This window comes from Falco punctatus (genome assembly GCF_963210335.1).
Source record: "Falco punctatus genome assembly, chromosome: 5".
Taxonomy (NCBI): Eukaryota; Metazoa; Chordata; class Aves; order Falconiformes; family Falconidae; genus Falco; species Falco punctatus.
Window position 1 is genome coordinate 22,588,591 of NC_137584.1, and position 24,668 is coordinate 22,613,258.

At 38.3% G+C, this 24,668-nt stretch overlaps 1 protein-coding gene across 2 annotated transcripts in view; it reads right to left on the reverse strand.

Moving 5' to 3' along the window:
* The window catches only part of MYOM2 (myomesin 2), an 87,600-nt gene that overhangs the window by 49,987 nt on the left and 12,945 nt on the right, over nucleotides 1-24,668 (reverse strand). For both annotated transcript variants that reach the window (XM_080387727.1, XM_080387728.1), the window contains 10 exons: nucleotides 24,506-24,663; nucleotides 23,540-23,632; nucleotides 14,445-14,533; nucleotides 14,314-14,364; nucleotides 13,875-14,039; nucleotides 9,396-9,557; nucleotides 7,350-7,491; nucleotides 5,561-5,760; nucleotides 4,454-4,507; nucleotides 1,772-1,899 (listed from right to left, as the gene is read on the reverse strand). In XM_080387727.1, the coding sequence (XP_080243853.1) occupies nucleotides 1,772-1,899; nucleotides 4,454-4,507; nucleotides 5,561-5,760; nucleotides 7,350-7,491; nucleotides 9,396-9,557; nucleotides 13,875-14,039; nucleotides 14,314-14,364; nucleotides 14,445-14,533; nucleotides 23,540-23,632; nucleotides 24,506-24,663 (1,242 nt within the window). The remainder of the gene's footprint in view (nucleotides 1-1,771; nucleotides 1,900-4,453; nucleotides 4,508-5,560; nucleotides 5,761-7,349; nucleotides 7,492-9,395; nucleotides 9,558-13,874; nucleotides 14,040-14,313; nucleotides 14,365-14,444; nucleotides 14,534-23,539; nucleotides 23,633-24,505; nucleotides 24,664-24,668) is intronic.

Genomic DNA, 24,668 nt, shown 5'->3' on the forward strand with positions numbered 1-24,668 from the left:
AAATTAACAGATGACTGTGGAAAGCAAAAAACAAACATTCACCTATGAACTGACTGAGCTATTCATATGTAGAAGTTATTTATATGCAAAAAGATTTTAGATTCAGGTATTAATTAGTATAATGAACCTTTTCTTTCTAATAATGGTCTTTTAGTTCTCATTCTCACTTTCCCTCAGTAATTTTGGCATTTAATTAAGACTTGTTCATCATTGTCATTGCTCTATACTGTTTCTGGTGTTATATAAAGCCATTTCTGCAAAACAAGCAGATACATATATATTTTCTAATTCATACTTAGAATGAAATTCAACTAATCAAATGTAGGTGTCCACTCAATGTAAATCTACATCTGAGATTTTTATCTGAGCTATTTCTTCATATTCTGGAAACAAGATATTTTCATGCCAAGAGTGATTCAAAATCCTTAAGTCAGTATGCTTGACATTTATCGATAACAGCGGATGTATACAAGTGGGAATAAGCACAAATAAGTACAAAGACATGCTATTTTATTGCACAGAAAGAAAACTAGATATTTATTTCTATGGAAATTTTCATTACTTCTTTTGCATGTGAAAGACAGAGTGGGAGAAATCATGGACGTGCTTGCTGGGAAATTTATCTAGTGACTGGACTTCACTTGACACATATTGGTTCAACACCCAGATGGTAACGGATGATGAAGAATGTAGACATGGGCTGTGAAGGCCTTTTGAAGGGGTAGTTTTGACTGTAATGAAGGAAAAGACAAGATGGGGGGCTGTAAAAAGAGGAGTGATGTGAACAGAATGATTGTCTGGGAAATGAACTTTGGAGGAATATTCTTGACAGATGTGAGAAGAAAAAAATGACATGGTAAAGCCCTGAGAAAAGGCTGTCACAATATGAAAGATGCAAATTGAATGTGTCCAGTTTTACGGACAGTTTTAATGTTTGTGGATCATTAAGATGGGGTATATGCTAAAGGCATAATTCATAAAAACTAAGTATAGTTTGGCATGTAAGGGTTTTAGAGGTCAGGTACTATGCCCAATTTACCTACTGGGGAAACTTTGTAGCAAGGAAGAAAGATTATGACTTCTGGCTATAATCCAAAATACTTAATTTAAAAACCTGGCTCAGGGAACAGATGTATCTAAATCTTAGTAGCTTAGATGGGAGAAGAACAGACCTCTCCCACTGTAATCACTGCAGTCCCCTGTCAAGTCAAAGGGAAGAAGAAGGTAGCTATGAAGGCTACCAGGGAGCAGCGAACTTGAGAAAGGCATCTGCCTCTCCACTGACCTTACAGGGAATAAATTGGAAATGTCAGGGTATAGCAGAGAGTGTCATAAGCCTGCAAAAAGGAAAGTGAGGATCAAATTATGAGCTGCTGTTTATTCCTTGCTCTACCACAGGACTATCAGAAACTTCCCTTTAATACAAGCAGACTGCAAACTTCCCAGTCTTGCCTGTTAGGATTGTAAAATCTTAAGATTTTTCTATTAAACCTCTACCTTGCACATGTAGTTTCTTTTCATTTTAGACAACAGTAAGCAAATAGCACAGGAGCATTCTTTTTCCTGGACCTTGAATTTCAATGCTCATTAAATCATGTAATAAGAGATTCGATTGTCCATGCTTCTCTAACATCCTATTGCCAAATCCTGTGAGACCACAGAAATTGTTAGGTTTATTGTTCATTCTGTAGTTCTAAAAATTAGTTGAATGCAATTGCACACAGCAATGGAACACCTTACAGCTGAATGCCACCACTGTACAGTACAGTACCTTCTCAATGAAATACGTCAGTGGCTCCCTGCCACGGGGAACAGGTGGATCCCAGCTGAGTACAACATATGTTTTGCTGATTTCTGAAGCATGTACATTGGTGGGAGGGCCTGGAATCTGAATGTCGCCTGGAAGAGCAATAAATGTAGTGAGTGTTAAACAGCAGATTAACCCTTGGGTCAGCACTCATGCCACAGCTCATCTTTCTGAAGTCCCACCCTGCAGTGCAATGCTTAGCTATTAGGGGCTACGGTATCATCTGTGCAACTCACTTGCCCACTTCAACAAAATTCTAAGAAATAAAGCATCAGTTTTAAAAGCTAGTTATTTACTTTTTCAGTAAAAATTAAATCTGCCCCCTGAAAACCTGTGCATTTGTCACATTTTGTTTCTTTGATCACATTTGATCTGCTGGACAGAATTCCTTAGAAAAAACCCTACTCACTATATGCAAACAAGAGATATTTTTTGATCAAAGGCAGAAGTCTAAAGGGTTATTACAAGAAGTGAGACTAGAAGAAGATATCTGGAAGGGATGAACAGTAAGCAGAAAAGCAGCTTAAAACAAAGTGGAAAGCAGAACCTATCAGCAATGTACGCTGTAACATGATAGTATTGGCAACCATATAGACGTGGATCAAACACATAAAAGTATGTCACCAGCCCTCTGGCGACTCGACCAGTTGGTGTGGCCTAATCAAACCCTCTCCTCACTCACTCTGCAGGGTTACGAGGCAGGAGCTGAGTACCCTGGGCCAGGCTGGAGGAATTTAGTGTGGCTCTTTGTGATCATGCTCACCCATTGCAGTCTGAGAAGCCACCAGTTTTGCTGCCCAAGCAATTACAATGGTGTAAACCCATATTAGACAGGAGAGGCTAGGATCTATGATGGACTGCTTCAGGCATAGCTACACAGCCCTGAAGAAGGTTCTTCTTGGTAACAGGTCAGAAACGGCAACTCAGCAGATACCTACAAATATTTTATTTTATGGTTTGCAATAGAGAAAGCAAAAAGTTTTGTTCTTTTAAGGTACCTTTTGCCACTTCTCAGGCTAGCAAGGAGCATATATCCTCTAAATGCTCAGGATTTTATATTTAAAAAAATGTTTCAATAATAATATCTAAATCATGGAAGTGATTTTTTAACAGTTTATAAACATCTGTAGAACCAACCAGGCTCAAAAGGTGCACTGAAGTTATTTCATCATACACATTTCCCAAACAAAACCAGACTTTTCAAAAAACAGACATATCCAAAGAAAATTTATTTTCTGTCAATGCTTTCTATATTGACTTCTTTTATACACTTTTTCTTTAAGAAAGGCACATACAGTCAAGAAAATTACAATAAACCTTCACAGCATAATGCATAAAGCCAAAAGGTTTCAAATTGGTTTCTACATAACTGAACATTTTAACTTACATCCCTGAAAACCCAAAGATGACATGATTTGTAATGATCTAACATGATGGTACAGTCTGCTCTTCCAGAATGGAAGGTGATCCAGCACTAAAAAGGAAATCCATTTGTGATCTATGAGATCACTTTTTCAGAAATGGTTTCCAATCTTGCAGGTGAAAGTAGTGATCTATTTAAACAATGGTATTTGGATATTCATACTCATTTATTAACTGCGCACATTCATGTAACAGAAATCCAAATGCCAACATTAATGCTTATGCCAGAGTGGCCATTTAATGCCTCTGATCATTCTCAGGCAGCCCTGAGCTCAGAAGTATGTTCTGTGAAGCCAAAGAAGTAAGACAAATGTATTCTGATCCTATAACATGATTCTGATCCTATAGTACCCCTATTAATTCATTTTAGACCACTGTAAAAATAGAGAAACTTCATCTGTCCTGCCCTTGCACTGGGGAAACCATTTAATGTCTGATTCTCCTTCAAACTACACCTGTTCTCAGGTGATTTCTCTTTTTCTATGTTATTCAATAATCACATACCGTTAAAGCTTTATGAACTTTGTGGAAGAGAGTACACAGACATTTTTACTGCTGAGCCATTACCATTAACATTTTTGACAGTTTAAGTGAAAAAAAAAAAGATCATTAGCCAAGCCTAAAAAAATAATCACCACGTATAGAAACAGGCAAAGACAGGAGAAATTCAGGCTGTATCTCAAAAGTTGGCAGTGACCTCTCCCATTCTCCTGAGGAAAAACAATATTTAGTACATAACCTTAACCTTAAGAACAACCTCCCTATTCAGATAGATAGATCTATATAATATAGAGAGATATATATTAAAGAATTGGGATGGATAGTGTAGGTTTTTATGAAAATGGAAATAACTTGTTCAGATCATCAAATTCACTCTAAAAAAGCTGTATTTGGCTCACAGAAGGGTAGGAGGAAGGGAGATATGAGCAATCAAATGCAATATTCAGCTTGTTAAGCTCAGCTTAGCACTAGCCGAAGCAAAAAAGGTGAGGAGATGCTGTCAGCACATAATGAAAGTAGTGCTGTTGAGAGTGTGTTCTGTCCTTTTAGACCTCACTTTTTGCTTGTGTTCTTTCAGACTTGCAAGCCAGAATATCTATTTTTATTTATTATTATAAAGAGTTTACTCACTAGATGGATTTCTTTTCAAGCTATGTTTCTAATTATGATGCTACATTCCTGAAATATAAGCAGATGGACTAAAATCATAGGAAAGCTACTTACCTTCAAGGTCATCCTTACTGATCACAATCTTTCGCCCTTCATCCACAGAAATAGCTGTTAATTAAAATAGCCAATTAATTTCTTGAATCAGTTTAATATATTCACAAATTCTGCAAATTATTGTTCATCACCTGTTCAAAAGCCTGTATACCTCTATTTCTATAACATTGTTAGTAAATCTTTCCCCAGATGGAGTCAACTCAAAGTCGTACACTGGTTCATTCACTTTCATAGGAAAACAGAGCATGGTAAGACAGTACTTTTTAAAGATGCGCTAAAAAGCAAGAATTATAGTCACAGTACAGGCATTCGGTTCTGTGGAAAATTAGTAAACAATTGTACTATGAACTGGACTTCTGTTATAGGAATTAACCATAAAGGTAATGGAAACATAGCATATTCAAGTCAGATTTTACAAACAACATTGGGGCAGTGCTCTGCAGTCTTCATAATGAGTTTAATTCCCCTCTGAGTAAAAGGGGCACACAAAACAGAAAGTGTGCAAATACACAATATACAGAGTCCGTACAGGAGTTTAGGACAAGGCTAAACCAATCAAACTACTCCCCTTGGCCAGCCAGCTTACTCTGTTCATGAAGAACCTCTCATAAGGCTCCTTTGCAACCTGAAGTGACCTTGAGCACAACAGCTTTCAGAAAGAGCTTGTTCATCAGATAGATTGACTTTTGCCATCTGCCAGAAAATTCACAGTATCAGAGACCCCACAACCTGTACCATGGGGGCTTTGTGCCAGCACTGGCACTACACTGAGAAAAAAAGATGTGGATAAATGCAACAGGGCATATTAGCTCTCTCTAAAACATTGCCCCTTGTGATAATGTGTGTATATATTTAAAGCTGAGAAAAACCACCCATAACAGAGATGGATTCGCCAGGTTCTGCCAAATTGTATGAACCTTGCCATTCCAGCTACATCCCCCACCTTGAAATTAGTCAGATATTCAACCAAAAGAAGAAATAAATCCTGCTCCTTAAGTTAACTAAGTAAACAGGATCTTAAAAACAAACAAACAGAAAAAAAAAAAAAAAAACAACAAAAAACCAAGATCAAATATTCAACATATGTTTCAGTGTTGCATAACCTACTTTGTGTTCTCTCCAGGTCAACAGGGTCAAGAGCTGCAACTGGTTCAGAGACTCGAGAAGGCCTGCTAATGCCAGCACTGTTCACTGCTCTCACGCGGAATATGTAAGACCGTCCCTCATAAAGACCAGTCACAGGATACTTGCAGATTTTTACAGGAGTATCATTGCACTGGACCCAGTTTTCCAAACCTACTTCACATCTTGGAGTAGCAAAAGACAGCATTTATCAGTATCATCCCACAATAAATACACACACCAAGTCAGAATCTCAGAAGTCATCCTCACCAAGTTGAGGAACTAAACCATACACCTCATTAATGAAAGTCACACATTTTATATACTCTTTCCTCTGATCAGACAACCAGTTCCCACCTTGCTCATATTTATTCATAATACAATCTCAAAGGTAATTTTTCCTGCATGGTTTTTGGCCTTTTCAACTTCTTGCTTCCCTTCCATTTGGTTCTCTTCTTTGTCATATAAAGAACAAGTTACTCACTTTTATTTTTAACATGCATCTGCAAAGAACATGATGAAATTGTAACATTCACTTAATCTTTTCCATCTCTTTCTTGTCAATTTTTTAAGCAAACATCTTTGTGCTTTTTCATCCAACAGTGCTCAGGCCATGGAGTGTAAGAGCCATTAGGAAGCAGAATGATGCCCTTATACTGACTCCTTTGTGTGTATATATGTTTTCTGTCCTACTACTATAAACTTCTGTGGAGAAGACTGCCTTTTGCCCTGACAGTGACAGGAAAAATAGGGTCATAATCCAGGGCTCCCCTGGCACTGCAGTAATCCAAGCAAAATGTCAAAAGGCACAGCTGACTAGATTATACAGAAAACAGGAGAAATACTCCCATGACCTATGCACTGCACAAATTAGATATAAGTGGTAGAGTCCCCAGGGCTTAAGTTAATTTCCTCATACTGGCTGCCATTCATAAGTCAACATTTTCCAGCAGTTCTCAGGCAGTTGTCACATAACTAGACCAAATTACAGGGTAGTAAGTAGCAATGAGCTACAAACGTGGCTTGTAAGTCTAGAGTAGCATACATTATGAAATCATTTCAGTAATGTTTTTGCTGACTGGCAGTTTCAGACACTAAGTATCAGATGTTCTTCTCTGGCTACAAGGGGCAAGCATCTGCTTCACGGAAAGAGACTTGCAAAACAAAGCTTGGATCCCCTGTTCTCTGGCTGCCTGCACTGAGCTGAAACCCCAGCAAAGTGCAAAGCATGCTGAAGGAGGGAGGACTGCCATTCTGATTTAAACTACCAGCTCCCGGGAGCCCATGCCTTGAGCTCCTGGTGTACCACAGTTAAGGCAGAAATAAAAAGATAGTGTAATAAATCCTGGATTTCAGCTTTTGCAGTATACAGATTAAAGAGGCTAAATCTAATTCAGGATGCCCATGGATTCTGGCTTCTGTAAATTAAATATTGCCAGGGCTTATTCTCTTATTTGTCCACTTCCATATTATTGAATGTTTTTAGTGTCTGATGAAATGTAGCTGCCTGCAAATGATTACTGGGAATGGCCCCCAGCCCTTGCTAACTCCAAAACTGTGCCCAGAATTGCCTGGGAAGGTACTAGATCATCTGGGCTAAAAGTTTGCCAGGGAACAATCTAGCAATTTAACATAGCAGGCAACTTATTACCAGTGCCAAGGGTCTGTAAATATGTATCTAAAGAACCCTATTGAAGGACATAATGGTATTATTTTTCCTTCATTATATACATGTTTTTGGCAATGAACGAAATAAATCCCAGTGTTTACATACTTATCAACAAAATATCCAATGACTGGGCTCTCGCTGGTTGTGTTTGGTGGTTTCCAGGTAACAATAACATAGTCTCTGTTAGCATCATGGCATTTAACGTCCATCGGTGCCCCTGGTGCTCCCGCAATCAATGCATCAGCATCTGGACCACAAATAAAAATAAATCAGTTTTGACCCTGATTCTTCTGAAATCTATCACAAAGACAAAAAGGAAGATTTCCAGTTCACTGTGCTATTTGTTTATATGCATGGGAGCCCAAAGATTTCATTACACACTAATTCACTGTGATAATGAATCAGGCCCAAAATGCCTATATGTCCACATAGTTAAAAATGATCAGGAATATTTTTGAGGACAGAAAAACAATTTAAGCATCAAACACCTATTACTTCCCATGAGAATTAAAAGATTAACTACCCTATCTGTTTTTGATGCTCTTTCACACTGAAAACTGTGGCTCAGTGATCAGACCAAGGTACTCACTCAGTAAAGAACATGTAGCTGAGGAAAATAAATCTCTTAAGGAATAAAATATTTGCAAACTCCTAGTACATTTCTAAGGCTACTTTTCATTTAAAGTCTTACAGTACCAACAGGCATAAGTAAGCAATGTTTTACCATTAAGATACTCTTTTATGGCTTCATTTTGAGAGATGTTGACTGATGTGGACCCACAACTCCTAACGAAGTCTCCTGACAGGTAAAGTTCTCTTATTTCACAGAAACATTTCTATAACAGAAAAACACCCTGTACAGAGTCTAAATTTATAGAATCTAATCAGTTGTGAAATGGCTGGTGCTTAGTGTCATATCACAGCCTACATGAAAAAAGGCAAGAGGAAGGTCAATAGAAGACACTGGAAACTCCAGGGGACATAGCTCAAGTCCAGAGCCCTGTGCATGCAAAGGGACCAGATATAGTATAAAATGGACAATAGAGGTACCTAAAATTGGCCCACCAACACGACAAAAACTTTTAGGAAAATTATTATATATTAATGGGTACTTTCTTTCTTACAAGTTAATTGTCAAATAGAAAGCTTTAGTAAATTGTTTCCAATGAGATCAGGGTGGGAGAGTGGCCTGTTCAAGACATATTGCAAAGCTGATTAAGCCCTTGCACCAGTCCTGTGAGGAAGATGGAACTCAACCCTCTGTAAAAACATTAATTTTTCTCCACCCCACACAAACTGTCTGGATGACACTTCTGCAAGACACATAGGTTTCAATACGTTTCCAAGCACAAGGTTTAAAATTAATACAGCTCCAATGGCTTCAGTGGGGCTGCTCCAGTTTGCCATCATCAAGGATGTTGTCCAATGTATTAAGAGAGTGAAAGAACTGCTCGGCCAGAAATCTTTTCATCTTCTAACAAAAAAAACAAAAAAGTAAAAACTAAGTTCTGCTCAGAAGTGCATGTGGAAGCTCATTCTCACATCACTGGGAGTTTTGCATGCAAATGTGAGGGAAAATTCTGACCTTTATTCTATTTTAATACATTTACCTCCTTTTACCTATGTCCCTTGTGAACACTTTATTTCTTCAGTGAGTCGACTTCTTACTTTGCTTCTTTTCTCTAATTAATGAGGTGACTGTGGCTGGTACAGTGGTGGGGATATTTCTTTTGCTTTCTCCTGTGTCTATTCCTAAGGCCAGGCACAGGACACGAAAATGTCCAGCAAGGCTTATTCCCAGCTGGCAATCTCTAGAACTAAAGCCATCACAGTGAGGACTAGTAGTATGCAAAGATGTGTATTTCCTACCAGGAAAGGAGATGGCAAAGAAAGGAACAAGCTGTTTCTTCACAAGAATGATTTCTCTGTTTCTTCAGGAAAGAAAATGTCCTCAGGAGCATGTCTCTCTTGAAGTTCCCCATTCATGTAGGGTGACTATTTTTTCTAGCACAGACTACTATATAAATCAAATTACTATGAAATGATGCTGGATTTATTTTGTACTTCAATCATTACATGGGATTGTTTAATAAAACTAATCTTTCTACTACTCTTTTAAAATCCTCCTCAAGAAACAGATGAAAAGTTTACCTCTGACAAACAGGTATGCACTGTATTCACTCACTCCACCTTTTGTAACCATGCGCAGGGTGTATAAACCTTCATCATCTTTGTTCAGATGTGTAAAGGAAAGAGCTGCCTGGCCTTCTCCAAAATACAGCTTTGTCCACTTGGAGTCCTTTATCAGCACATCTGGAAGAGAAGACCCATCAGACACATTACTGAGCTGGCCAGAACAGCCTATGTCCTGGTGCAGCTCTGTGCTAATGAGAAGCACAAACTAACCTTTACACTAGCTTTATTCAGAGCGATGGTGCTTTGATGCTCTGAAAACTCTACAGAAAGTAAGCTGCATCTCTCTAAACTTATTTGATCGGTGAATTCTTTAGAATATGAGGTCTCAGGCTACCCTATGCAGTGCCAACAGAATTTTCATTACTATAACTTTTAATACACTGACAGAGAAAAATATTATCCACACTTTGAAACAATGACATGAAAACTAGCCATACTCTGTAATGAATACAAGTTAGAGCTTTGTTTCATTTTTAAAAAGTTTTGGTACCTGTTCAAGTCAAATGTCAGATTACTCAATTTCTTCCTTCAAGTTTAAAGACCAGATTTCAGTTTAATCTGAAGACTGCTATAAATATACACCAAATTTAAAGCTTCAAGGCATGCCTGTTGAGCAGTGAACAAAATTAAATTTGAATCTCTCACAGGTGAGAGGTGGTGGCCCATGATTAATGCAAATTAATCTGATTGCTTAGTGAAACCAGAGCAAAAGAATGAGCAGGATATTTTATGCTAGCCAAGGGACTTTCTCATATCACCCTTTTTAATAATGGATTGTATTATTTTTTATTTTTAACTCCCTAAGACCTATTGCATACTAATTTATTGTAATCAATGCAGCAGAACTGTATTTAAAGGAGCTGGATATCTATAAACGTTTATTATTCTGTTACTTAAATACACTTTAGTGCAGACACTCAATCGCAAAGCAGTTTTCCCACCTACCAGTTGAATTGCATAAGAAGGTATAAAAACATATCCAGATAATAAAGCATCTTGAAGATATACACTATTAAAACTTACAGCAGTAAATTACATAATCACGTAAGCATACAGTTGTTTTCTGAGATAAGTACAAAGTAAATTCAGTCACATTCCTTCCCATGAGATCCTTACCTAGAAAATCTGCATGGCCCCTTTCTGTCCTGCCTGTCACAATGGTACTGAGACTTTGTGTAGAGAGACATGAAGTATTTTAAATGAAACAGAAAATGTCTACACCTAGAAACTTTAACCAAAGCATGAGTTCTGTGGAAAATCCTGAAGAGAAAATGAAATTGAATGAACAGCAGCTCTGAAAAGCAGATAACTTATTTAGATTCCAAGCTTGAGTGAAATTGTAGACTCTCTAGTTTTAATATATAGAGACAATAGGCAAGTCTGTTGTCCAGTAAGGCCAAAATCACCCATTTCCACCCTTTATATGTACCTGAGACCAGAAGCTATGGAGGCAGTCATGTTTTGTAAAAGCAGAAAACTTCTCTCTTTCACACAAAGTCAAAGACCCACCAGATCCCCTAAGAAAGTAGGAGCTCTCTTTTTAAATGCAGTCTGGATGGATGACTTTCTAGACAAGCCAAGAAAAAGAGTAAATTTTGCAGGCCGCAAACATTTTCAGAAGTTCTGATAGAGCGGGTGTTCATGCACTTGCCATCACAACAATATTACAATTACAGGGTCTCACTACTGCACTCAAATTCCCAGTGTATTCACATGTTGTGCTCTGTCACTTCTCCCAGAATTTACCAAAGAATGAACCTGCAGGAGACTAACCCTTGGAGGCAGTGTGACTGAAGCCTTGCATGCTGTTCTCAGTACATGACATCATTTTCCTAAAACATTACTCTGCTGAAAATTTATATAAAGAGTGGGGAACTGCTAAATCCTGAAGCTTCTTTTCATCATGTATTCTGGTCTGCTGAAGTTTCAGCTAAATTCTGCATTCCATGATTTTTCCCTCTGAATTCAATTATTTTATTCTAGATTACAGTATAAATGTCTGCAGAATGCTGGAGCATACAGCTTTATAATGTATATATTCTATTAGAGATCAATAACAGAAAGCTCCTGTTACCAGCTGAACTCATATCCAGATTAGTTATACATTCCTGAAGGATTATTTTGATTTAGTTCTTTCAGCATCTTAAATTGTTCTGAGTGGGCCATGAACTAAAGACTCTTATTCATGTTTGTCAAATCCCAAACCACTGTAGAGGATTTGATTCAGTTGACTATATGCCCCTAGGAGTCTCATAGACATCCCCAGTAAGGTTCACTCGTGTGAGGCTTATTAATGCTGGAAAAACACATATTTCTCTTGTGAATAACTATTAGAAGTAAATCATACATATCCCTCTCAGGGATTTAGTAGTTACTATTTGATTTACACAAACTGAAAAAAATTAGGAAAACTCCAGTTTGTCTTACTGCAAGAGTAGAATTAAATATTACCTCTCAAAGAAAACCCAGAATGTCTAAAAAGCATTATGTTGAAAAAAATATTAACCTTCTCATTGTTTACATTTGTGCATTGCCTCCAGTTCTCAAGACCTCAACACAGAGAACTGTAGTACATAGCAGAGGTTCATAGTGCATAAATTCCTGCTGAGTCTGGGAACAAGTTCTGCCAGTTGATGCATCTGTACATCTCTTGGAAATATTGTATGTGCAATGAAGGACAAATCTAAGCTTGTTTATATCATATTATTTTCCTGTAACGTAAGTAGAATAATGGGATGAAAGCCTATGTGACTCACTAGCAAAAACCTACTGGTTTCAAAGAGACCAAGTTCTCATCTCAGGTTTCCACAGCGAAGGTAAACTTAAGTCAAATAAAAGGGAAAACAGAGAGCATATTATTGTTACATACAAGAGGGAATTATCTTGGCATTATAAAGGGTTAAACTGAAAGGGCCTTAACTGTTTGTTCACCTATGTGCAAAAAAATTCATGTTGGAGGAAAAGTGGAAAAATACAGGGCATCCCTTGAAAATTAGCAGCTTGTCATAGCTGCAGCTCCAAACCCCAAATTCCAGAGGTTTAGCACCTTGAGAAACTGGGCCTAGCAGGAGACAAAGTAAAGGTACCATTGAAACTGATGGGTAAACTCAATGGTGAGGTGAGCAATTATTTATAGTGGTTACAAATCCCTGTACACTTCAGTGGGAACAGTAACTGGGTTCATGGATGAGCCTTAGATTTTAGATAATTCACCAAACACAAAACCCATTTCTATTATTTCATATTTTTTTGGTTTAGTAACATATAGTAGTTCCATTACAATGAAGTATCCACAGTGATAGAGCAATAGGAATGAAACAGTAAGTAGCAGTCTGTTCCCTGAAGGACTGGATGCAAATCTGACTAAAACAATAATGTACATGAAACAAAAGGCATAACAAGCAGCAATAAAAGCATTCTTTTTCTGATTTTCCTAGTCCTAAATTTTCTTGACCATCTTATTAAGCTTACTGCCACTTCTTAGTTTATGCACCGCATTTTGTCAGCTATGGAAATTTCTGCCAGCTTGCCTGGGACCAGTCTGATCAGTCTTGGGAGCCCTCCATTCTCAAATGCGGTCCCTTTGGGGAAAGGTCTCACCATTCACAAATAACCAAGGCTTTCCTTAAATCCTCAGGCAGAATATTTACTTCAGAAACCCACACAGAGACTGTGGCTGGTAAAAAGTGGTGAGATAGATATCTACAATAGCCTGCTATCTGTTAAACTTTAAGTAGTTATTTTTATGTTTCAAGACCTTTTTTTGGTGTGGTGAACAAACATTACTCATGCAGGGTTTGTGTACCATCCACCACAGCATATAATATACTTCAGTGATGTTATTTTTAGTACTTTCTGTTAAGACTGCTTCACTTGGCATAGCATAGTTTTTCACTGACAGAAGAGGCAAGGAAAGCAACTACTAACATGGCACTAACAACAGAGTAAAAGCATGTCTTTCAGGCCTGGTTCTTGTAAGTATTTTTGAACTATACCTTAAATTGATTTTAATATAAAATTTGCAATAAATACTGTAGCAAGATGGAAGTGGAGGCCTATGCCCACACCTCAGTGCTTCAGACTTTAATTTACTGCTCTGTGAATACCCTTCCACATAGTGGTAACAGCATTCACTTATAAACGTGGTCAAATTTAGGAAGTGAGTTTGGATCTCCACCTAGTCAGTACATGTTCTGACTACTGTGTTATTAGATAGCATGAGATTACCTCCTGTTGCTGTAAATGGGTGCCCAAGGAAAGGATGACCACATCACTTAATTGAAAGGGAATGAAGGCTTATAAATTCTAACTAGAGATATTTGTTTTCTCTATTTCAAATTTAATTCTGAGAATCTCATGTTCTAAGCCTGATCTGTGTCCTCAGTGTTTCCTCCAGCATTTTCCAGATAGCTTCTATTCAATGCACTAACTTACCATCTCTATACCACTCAGCACGAGGTCGCAGTCTTTTCAGGTCTGGGGTGATCAGCATAGAACACTTCAGGGTCAGTGTTTCACCTTCAGTTCCAAAGGTGACTCCAAACTTTTCCAGAAACTGGACATCAATGTGAGTAAAGCAGACATCATATGACAAGGGCACTATGCATGAGAAGATGAAAATATTCTTAAGTAAATTGTACTTGACACAAACAAATTACTGTCCAATCTGAACAGGAGTTGTAGCTCTCTGTATACTGTATGCTGATCTAGAAATGCAACTGGGAAAGCAAAAGCATCTGGACAGCTCCTATTGTAACTGAATGCTTAGAAGGCAAAGCCAGAAGTAGCAAGCTGTATCAAATTTTCTCATCTGTAAAGCATTACTCTGGTAAGAGTACATAAACTATCTAAGCAAAAAGAAAAAAATGCTTACAGTGGAAGGGCATTATCCCAGCTGGGTGAGGCTGTTCATTGTCTCTGAACCCTATAAATAAACAAAAAATAAACATTCAATGACATGTGTATTATATTTGTTCTGTGGTTTAATCATGAAATAGGACTTACTTCGCACAATCACAGCACAATTAGTTGATGCCTGCCCATGGACATTTGTTGCAACTGCTGAATAGGTAGCAGAATCATCAAAATCAGCTCTGAAAAGGGGAAGGAGGAACACAGATGTCTCTTTATGCAAATACAAATTCTCTTAATGATTGATATTACAAACCAAAATATGTCAACCCCAAGAACGTGTATAAAGATTTTTGCTGCTGTCACACAGTGCAAGATGTTGAAAGACAATTAGAAAGCTGGTACTGTTTTTTACTGCAGTTTTGTCACAGTTTAGTGTATAGGCTGCTTTAATTTGAAACAAACTGGAAATGACCTTTAGAGAATGATCAAAGGAGATAGCTGGAGGATGCCAATCTGGCTATTCCATTTCTGAATGTAACCTTCTTCCTTGATCCATCTTGCCCTGCTGCCACATATTTTAAGAAAGAGACATGGAAGAAAAGTACATGTGATGTTTGCATAAATTCCTTCTTCTATGGGTATTCCCAGCAGGCAGATACAGGTATTTTTTGCCTCTCTTATCTCCTTAGGCAGTCCAGAGGAAATGATACAAAAACAGGGGAAATAACCAAAATTTTTCATGGGCTTAGATGGTTTTGCTTGATACATAATTTTAGTGAGAAAATATATTTATTATGCTAGGAAGATATAATGAAAAATAAAGCAAAAGATAGTTACTTCATGTAAAACAGGACCCAGCTTGTCTCACTTACTACATCCTTCCTTGAAGAGGAATTTCTATCAGTAGACATAAGGCCAGATGTTAAGATATAGGTACAAACTTTGATGTCCCAATATTTTCTTATTTAAAATGGAGTAGGTAAGGAGAAGAACTCTTGACATATAATTAAAGGAAACTAAACTATGTGCAAATATATATTTTTGGTGCAATTACTCAAATTTACAATTGAAATAAACTTATTTGCTAAGTTACTTATAAACATAAATGTAACTGACTACTGACTAGTAGAAGTTAAAAATATTTTGGACTAGTTTTTTTTTTTTAAATGCAGGTTTGGGTAGAATGAGATTTCCTCAATTTTGCTGAAAGAACTTAGTCCATATAAAGAAATAATTTGGAAAAAAAGGGTAGAATATTTCATTTTTACATTTCAGGATGAATATTCTAATTTAAAAAAAAATATTACAGATTTTACTTCTGTTTTGTTTTCAGAGACATACTAAATAATATGTAATAAAGCGTTTTAGTTTTGAATGAACAAAACTTTTTATTTTGTCCAATCCAATATTTTTTCTTGAACTTTTCCATTAGTCAAGTATTCTACAATATGTCTGTCAAATGAAATTGTTGATTTTTTTATTTCTTGGAACTTCTATTAGGTTGAGCCATCAGCTAACCAGAGTGCTGTCTGAAACACACACAATTAAATCCTGCTTCTGTGCAATTTATTTAGTAGTGCATTTAATGGAGGCCACTCAGAAATTTCCAGTGATGAGATACAATGTTCTGCATACATGCACTTACTTTCCTCTGAGAAGAACAAATTTGTAACTTCTTGGCAACTGCCAAATGAAAGGGATGAAATTCTGGTTGCACCTGTTTTCTAAGAGGTCATATATCCCAGGTGTGGGAGAAGAAAGAATATGTAAAAGTGTTTGATGTAAATTGCATAAAAGGATGCCAATTTTGGGGTATATAGCACCTGTGACAGGCACATCAGACACCTATTTTTCAGCTCTTGCATATAGTCTGGACAGTGTCATATCACAAAAATGATACTATCTGTACTGTGATGTCTAAAACACAGCTTGATGAAAGCCCTACTAAATTGAGATTTATCTCTCTAAACATACAGGACCAACAGCTCCTCCTGAAGGCAACTCTTCAGCCACACATTTCACAAAGCAGTAAAATACAAAGTTTATCATACAATTAATTATCAAATACAGAGAGGTAAGTCCTAAGTTTAGGTCACTTAAAAAGCCTGCAGTTAGGTATGAAGCCCTTGAGTGCCCTCCTACAGTCTGGGCAAGCAAAGTAAGTCTGAAAAACAATTTAAAATAATCAGAATAGTAGCCTCAATATTATTTAATATTTGGGTTATAAAGCGTAACTGATTTTGGACTTGCTTGAAAGCTGTCAGACTTGACATCTTTGCACTAACTTCTTAAAAGAAGATTTTTTTTTTACTATCCCAGCTTCACACTATTTAACACTTGGGTGGTAAAATGGCAAAAGCAAGGTAAAACTGCAGTACAGGCCTTTTTCCTAAGTCATGTTATAATGCCTCTATACTGAGAGGTACATAGTTCACACATTTACCACAGCCCAGTACAGTGTCTTGCTGTAATGAAAAAGGCTAACAACAAATGAAGCATCTCAAAAATTTCTTACAAGAAGGGGCATCGCAGAATTAACTGTACTGGAACTGTGAGGTGTTCTCATCACTCTGTACTACATCCCTACTTTAAGGAGATATAGAGAGAGCATACAGTAAATAGTACATAGTGTATTTAATAACATATATTAAATATTAATAAATTAAACAGTGTTAGATTATTTGTCCCCAGAAACTGGATCTTGATCAGGTAGTGCTGATATGTTAGAGCAGCCCTTGGTATGCCTTGGTGCGTGCCAGCTCGCCAAAAGGATTCCTGGACACAGCCGAGGAGATAGTAAGGGACCATTTCCAGAAAACAGTCTGGATGTCCTGGCAACTCTGTCCTGAAGGACAAGAAGAGTAGTCTAACCCATGCCAGGAGGTCACGTCTTCAATTTATTATGTCAGGCAGAGTTAATGAGTGCGATTCCTAGGCACTGGTAGCATGTATATGCTATAGCATACCCTGCAGACCTTGCCTCTAGATACATGCCCTATAAAGTCTTCCTGCTCTCCAGCCCACAGTCCATGCCACTCACCATCCTGCTCAAAGACCTACAGACGTGCACAGTGTCTTCCTACCACCTACACGTGCAGGTTTCTCCTGGGTGAGCTAGACCCTCCAGGAGAACAGTGCACACTTACATTTGTCAGGGCAGGGGCTGAGGACACCATGTTGTGTTTGCTGACAAGGTGCTGATCTGTCCCTGGGCTGGACATGATTTAGACAGCATAGAGCACCCATATCACAACTGAGTCATGAACAGTACCTCATCAATGCTGTATTAGGTCATTCCCTCGCATAAACAAAGCATCACTTCAGGCTGCTTTGCATCTGTCAAATCCAACTTAACTGCTCTTCAACAACTCATTGTTACAGAGTGTTGACAACAAGGATAAAGTATCAGTATATCTTAACTGAGGTTAACTCTGATTAAGTATCACTTTAAAGTAGTCATCATCTGCTGTCAGTTTTGGCTTCATTTTCCAGCAAAACAACAGATAAAATAGTCAATAGGAACAAATTTCTGTAAGAATTACATAGGATTTAGGTTCTAAAGAGTGATTTATCATTAACCACAAGGTGGCGTAAAAATAATCCAGAAACTATAAAATGTGTAATTTGAACAAACATGTGGCCCCAGTCTGTGCTAGACCACTCAAAGCATCAGAAATGTAGAGGCGCAAGAACCGCAAAATTGTCTCCCTAAAATGAAGAAGCAGAATGGCAGATACCTGATTAACTTTTCAAATGGGTATATATCTGTGCTTATCCTTCCCCATATTTTTGGTCTCATAAGGAACAGCAAAAAACATTATTTGATGAGATTTTCCTGTTTGTGATGGTCTCCAAGGTAGAGAAAACAGAGTATGATCCTAAAAGTCTTAGAACAGACAGGAGATTCACAAAAGTGTTGTTTCTTTAGCTCAAGAAGTTCAGTGTCTGAAAGCAACTATTTGACAAAAGTTATTCCTTTCAGGAAGAATAAAAGAACAAGTTACAGACAAAATAACTGACCACACTCTTACAATATCCTTTGGTTTTATGAAGAGAAACAAGATACTTACGGTTATTATGAACATACATGTAACAATCCTGCAGGCCAAGCACTTTCTGCTATTTAAGAAGCTGTAACAACTCTATCCATTTTCTGGAGGTCACTGCTTTGGAAGCATTTTATAATTCCTTGCTATGATCTCTAACCTGACTTTCCAGGAGAGAAATCAAACCATCTTAGATAGCCTAGTACTCAGTAGAATGCCATCAAATCTGATATTGGAAGTGTATGGGGTTAATATGTAAGAGCTACACAGCACATTTGTTTAAGACCCACTCTGAAGAAAGTTGGATAGGGCAGCAAGTCACATAAGGTCCTGACCCTCCTTTCATGCCAGATAACTCTCAGACTGAGGATTATCTAGGAAACTATCTATCTCCCTGTATGCTAAAAATCCTAGATTCCCTAAATTGCACTGCAAAGTGCATTGAGTCAAAACCAGTTAGAAATTATATTTGAAGTACCCAGGAGGCAAGGTGTGGTCTCTCCAACAGTTAGTCTGGCATCATGATGGAGAATGTGTTTTCCAGCCTTTACAAAGGTCAGATGAAATATGCATGGAGTACATTTAGAGAGCATGAAGTGTGAGTGCAGAGCTGTATCTGTCCCAAGATACTAATACTTTCTGTGAAAATTAAATTGCCCTGAATCCACATGAGGTTCTGAAGCACTAATGTTTGTGCGGGGAATATTCCCCAGGTAGATACATCTGTTTAAAATGCATATTTTCATCTGTCTGCCTAGTGTAGATTTAAACACAGGAGCTAAGGCTGAAACAACATTTTTGCCTGAATTGGAACACAATTCAGTGCATGACAAGAACAGGAGGCAGCATGTAGTAAATTACAGAGTAAAAATTGCCTCCTTTGAATCCAAATGACACAATTTTCAGTGTTATGGCTATATGACATCACAATGTAAAAATAGTTTACAGTATTACCATCTCATGTTCTGGTTCTTCAGTCAGACTGAACCTGAGTGATTCTTTTCGTTTGACTGGGGTTTGTTTTTACTGATGAGGGGACCTCTGTTATGAAGTGACCACTTCCTCAAGCTCGCAACTATTGCGGCTTGTAGGGGACAGTGACTGATGGGTCAGAAGATCACAGACCATTTCATTTGGGTGCTGTTATTTATATTTCAGCAAGGAAAAAAAGAGCACAACACCATGCCTGCTGCCTATATACTCACTGGTACTGCATACCTGCAAAACCCTGGGAGCTGCAGTTTCTCACCCAAGCAACCCTGCACAGCTCAAAGGCTCTGCCCTCTCTGCCAGAGGACTGACTGCCTCTGCCGCAGTGACTCTGCTCCGCTCTGCTTCCACCTATGTCAGGAGAAAGGGCAGGCCTCACTATCTCTCCAGATTAAATCATCTCAAGCTTTTTGTGCCTAATCAAACTAAAATAGCGCTGTAGTGACTGCACAGTGTCATTTGTTAAATGAGAATAGTTAGAAGAGGAGGCTCATTCAAGTTTTAAGCTTTTTTTTTTAAAGCAATGCTGGTGGTGCTGAGGAGTGCAGCGCCTGATGAGAGAGCTAGCTCTGCCTGCTGGCAGCAGGTATTACACTGCACTCTGCTGGCTCTGCCGCACATTTTTGTTGATGCAACCACAAACCTTTTCTGCTGCAATTACTAGCACTTAAGGGATGACTTAATGAAACAAGCAAGGGAGAGGGCCTTAACAAAAGACAAATTACTGCCAAACTTTGAGCCTTGTACAGGTGAGACTGTGCAGCCACATCTGCACACACTGACAGTGCTCTGGAAAATCAAACTTGCTTCCCTGATCCTTCTACCATCCAGCCCCTATCAGAGCTCACCTGCCTGCTCACTGGGGGGGGGGGAATGTCCCCAGCCAGAGGCACACTGCTGTTCCCTCTGTGCCTCAGCCGACATATGAGAAAATGTAATATAGCCAGTCACAGTTGCATAAAGCTAAGTGATTCATTTAAGGAGGCATCACGGTAAAAACACAAACAAAAAACCAAAGCCTGTTATTAAACAAGTAGCAGCTGCAACTAAGAAATCAAGAATACCAAGATATACACTAAGACAGAAAATATTTTGCAGATATGCTATAAAGTGACAGGGCATCCTCATCTTGACTACGTCTGATATAGAAATCTTGTATTATATGCCTACCCATAGTTAAATTAGGTGGGATAAAGAAATAAATTTTGAACAAACCCTCACATTCTCAGACATGTCTCAATCCCTTCAACTACTGGTAGCTTTCCCTCAGAGGATTCCTCACAGTCTCCTCTGAATCACCTATTAAAAGTGAGATGAAAGATGGAATGAATCACTACCCCAGTGCAGGCTGGCCGTATCTATTCTCCTCCAATTACGTGCAAAAAATATAATGACACTCCAATCCCCTTTTCCTTACTGCTCAAGGGAGACCTTGAGCTGAAGCTCCCAATTGAAGAAGCCTAAAAGAAGCAAGAAAGAGGCACTATATGATAATGATAGCACTGAATGCATGCAGAAAATGTGGTAAATTGAGCACAGAACATCATAAAAATATGAGACAGAGAAATGAAAATGATCCAGTCACTGTATAGGCTTATGGGCCCTAGAAGACAGCAAACAGGGGGATGAAATTGTGTCCAGTTACTACTTTAAGACGACACGGTTACATTCTGGTCACCTCAAGAATTTTTCCACTGGGATCAAGGAATACTCATAGGAATAAATATCACACTTGCATCAGAAGGAAAAGTTCACTCCCCGAGCTTCACTGAAGCGCTAGAAAGGTAGCCAAGAAATTCCAGGGCCGTTCTGAGTGGCTGCGGATCAGATGGCATGTAGCTCAGCACTTTGGTATGAACAGCTGAGAAGAGCACAGAAGTGGATAGGTAGAAAATCCCAACAGCTCTACTTCCCCACACCCCCCCATCCACCCACCCTCCGTGCAAAAAAATACTCCAAATATATGTGCACATCCAAATATATGTGCACAAAGAACAAAGGTAGGTATGGAAAATCCAGAGTTAATTGATACATGTTTGTATAAAAGCATTAATAATACATATTTTTTTAACCACTAGCTATACATCCATTGTTTTCAATATGAGAAACACCTAATATTAGTAATGCACTATCAAAATGTTCTTTCACTTTCTGTATGTTGATTTTCTGTCATTTGGGACAGAAAATACAGCTGATGGTTAAGTTTTGAAATAAAATAGAATAGTAATAAAGAAATAAATTTAAGATTAGAAATTTTGATTGAATAAACTGTATAACTCTATGGTAAATAAATCATAACAATTCCCCATTATTCTTTTAAATGGAGAAGAGAAACCTGTAGGAGAGCAGCCAGGCATCTTTAGGTGGCAAAAAGACCACACGGCCAGACAGAATGAAAGAGACACAGAGCAACAGTCTCTGAAGATGGCAGCTTGGTTGAACATGAGGGAGCCTGCATGAAAACGTACAGGTCTGGGAATAGTAAACAGTGGGTGATGACGGGTGGTTGCGGGAACCTGAGTGGGTACCAATAGATTACTCTGTGGTATGTCTGAATAAATATGGCTGGGTATGAACACCCCCAAAGCTGATTGTGTATGGTGTCTACATGACAGATAACCAGCACAGGAAAAAGAAAAAAAAGCACCAAGGGGATATCCATAAGCCATTAGTACCCTTCAGCCTGATGGTTACAGATGCTCAGAAAGCAGCATCAACACTGATTTTCATTTCTTCAAAAAGCCACTTATTCCCAAAATGTCACAAAAGGAACCTCTGTACTACATATCTGGCATGTGGACTCACCAAGCAGTCACTCATGGACACTAACCAAGGGAAACAAACGCAGTCACAGTCACTCACTGGCAGAAAGTCACTGAAGTTTCATCTCCTGACTGTCACACACATACCCAGAAAAATGAGAGCATTTTCCATTTACTCTGCTGCAAGGGCAAGGATTGCAAGAAGACCACCTGTTTTTATCTTTTCACCTGCTGCTCTTAACTCCAGAGGTAATGATGGTGGGAAGAATCAGCTGTGTTGAGACATCTCAAAGATAGAGAGAGCAGTCAGCAAGTTATCCATAATGTGGGGGTAGAAGACTACAAGTACCTTAGAAGTACTCCAGAGTACTGCTACTCCTTAAAAAGCACCAACATCATGATTTTTGCTGCCATATTCTGTAGATGTTTCTCCCACCCTGAGCTATGAAAAGGTAAACAGTTGTGCTGGACATTGCTGCATAATGGCAAAGGCAAATAGTCCTTCCCAAAAGCAGAAGGAATGATGCACTTATTTTCTGTACTAATGTCACAAGGCTGTGCTCAGGGCTGCTTCCACTGCTGACAGATGGAGACAGGGTAGAAGATGAAATGTTTGGCCAGCTAAGCGTTAGCCACAAATATTCCAGCTGTTTGAGCACAGCTGATGCTCATGTTCTGGAGAAATGAAAATGGGGGTTTTGTGTCTCTGCTCTAGATATTAATTTTCTTTTTAAATACCACAGTCATGCCCTCATTTTTCTTTGGGTTCTTATTTTTTAAAAAAAAAGCTTGTATTGAGTCACATGTAGCATGCAATATTTCAATTGATTAGGACAGCATGGGATTACTTTGGGAAACTGTTCTACCCAGGCATTTTTTGTACCACAAGGTTATTTTGAAAAATAAAATTAATTAAATTAAAATTAATTCCATTAGAACTTTTAAAAAAAAAATTACACTTCCCTACCTTTTGCAGAACAAAGAAAAGGAGATCAAAAAGTAAACAGAACCTAACATAAAATAAAACAAATACTGAAGACTAAGCAGCCTTGCCCTGACCAGCCTAATTTTTGCTTACCTTAAAGAGCTTCATCATGGCAAGACCATAAAATACACAGACAATTTTCCACTTTGAATGCTGAGAAGATATAATTCTAATTAAAAAGGAACTTCCTTTTGGTTATTCTTTCAGCTTTTACCTATTCTTCCAGCTGCTTACCTGTTCTTTTCTATTTTCTTGTAGACTGCCGTAGTTAAATAATAGAAATATCTAATTTTTCTTTTCATTTTCAGGATTTAATATTCAGCAACTTAGTGACCATTCTCCGGCTTAAATGTAACTACCAACAGAGAAGTGTGCTGAATTTAACAACTCTCTTGCAGTTTTTGTGTGAATTTTTAATTGTATTTGACATTAAAAACTGTTGTATTCCCCAGAATAATCTACCTGTTTATATGCAACACATGTACTCCGTATTTGCTTTCAATCCTGTACTTTACTGGATCACTTGCAGGGGTAATCAATTCCTCATTTTTGTACCTGACAATCAAGAAAAAAATGAACTCATTAGTATCAGGTACTATTCAGTGCATTCATTTAGTAGATTTTTACATCCAGGTATCATTTACTATCATCTGAGCTCTCTGTATAAATCTTCTCTACCTGCTTAGAGCATTTTCCAGTAGATATGGATAGATACACGTTGGACCATTAAGGCAAGGGGGACCATCATTGCAGTAAGAAAGTGGAAAGAGAAGACGTGCACTCAAACCAGAAGAGCAGGCAGTGAAGTAGAGAGAAGATGGCATGTGGCTTGAACTTTCCAGTCCACTAACCCTGACACACAGGAAGCAAACTTTGTCTTGGATCACAGTAAAGCACTTTGGCACAAACAAGGGAAATAACACAAGATTGTGCCTCAGGTTAGACCTTCACAATCCAGCCTGGGGCTCTCACATACATAGGACAGCGCTTGTCTGGAAAGGTGAGCCGGTTTAGGTATGTTACGTTCATATCCACCTCAACAGAGGCTGACACAAACCGAAAACAGATACAGCCCGTAGCAACAATGGTGCTGTGCAACTTCACCCAGGCTTAGCAAGAGCCTGTGAGCTGTTTTGCCATTTGCCACTTCAACAGAGAACTCAATTTCCAGAAAGACTGGAATGCCTTCCGCAGTCTGCTTTCTGAAATACTCAGGTTTGCTTCTTGTACTGCACAGGGCCATTCAGTAAGTTGTCCTCCCACTCCTTCCACTGCAGTATCAACTGCTACAATCCAGCACATCTATGAGGATTATAAAGGGGTTTAACATAGCCATTATGTATGTGACACTTATCAGTTATGCCATAACTTCCAAATGAAAAAAGCTTAACAACATTTTTAGAGGGCTAGGAAACGCCAGTCTCTTACCATTGTACAACAGGGGTGGGAAATCCCTGGACAGTGAAGCAAAGGCTCACAGACATCTTTTCCCAGACAGTGTGAGACCTCAGGCGCACTAGAATTTCAGGAGCTCGACTTATACTTTCCTCAAGAGCATGTCTTTCCAGAGCCATATTTTCTTCTACCTATT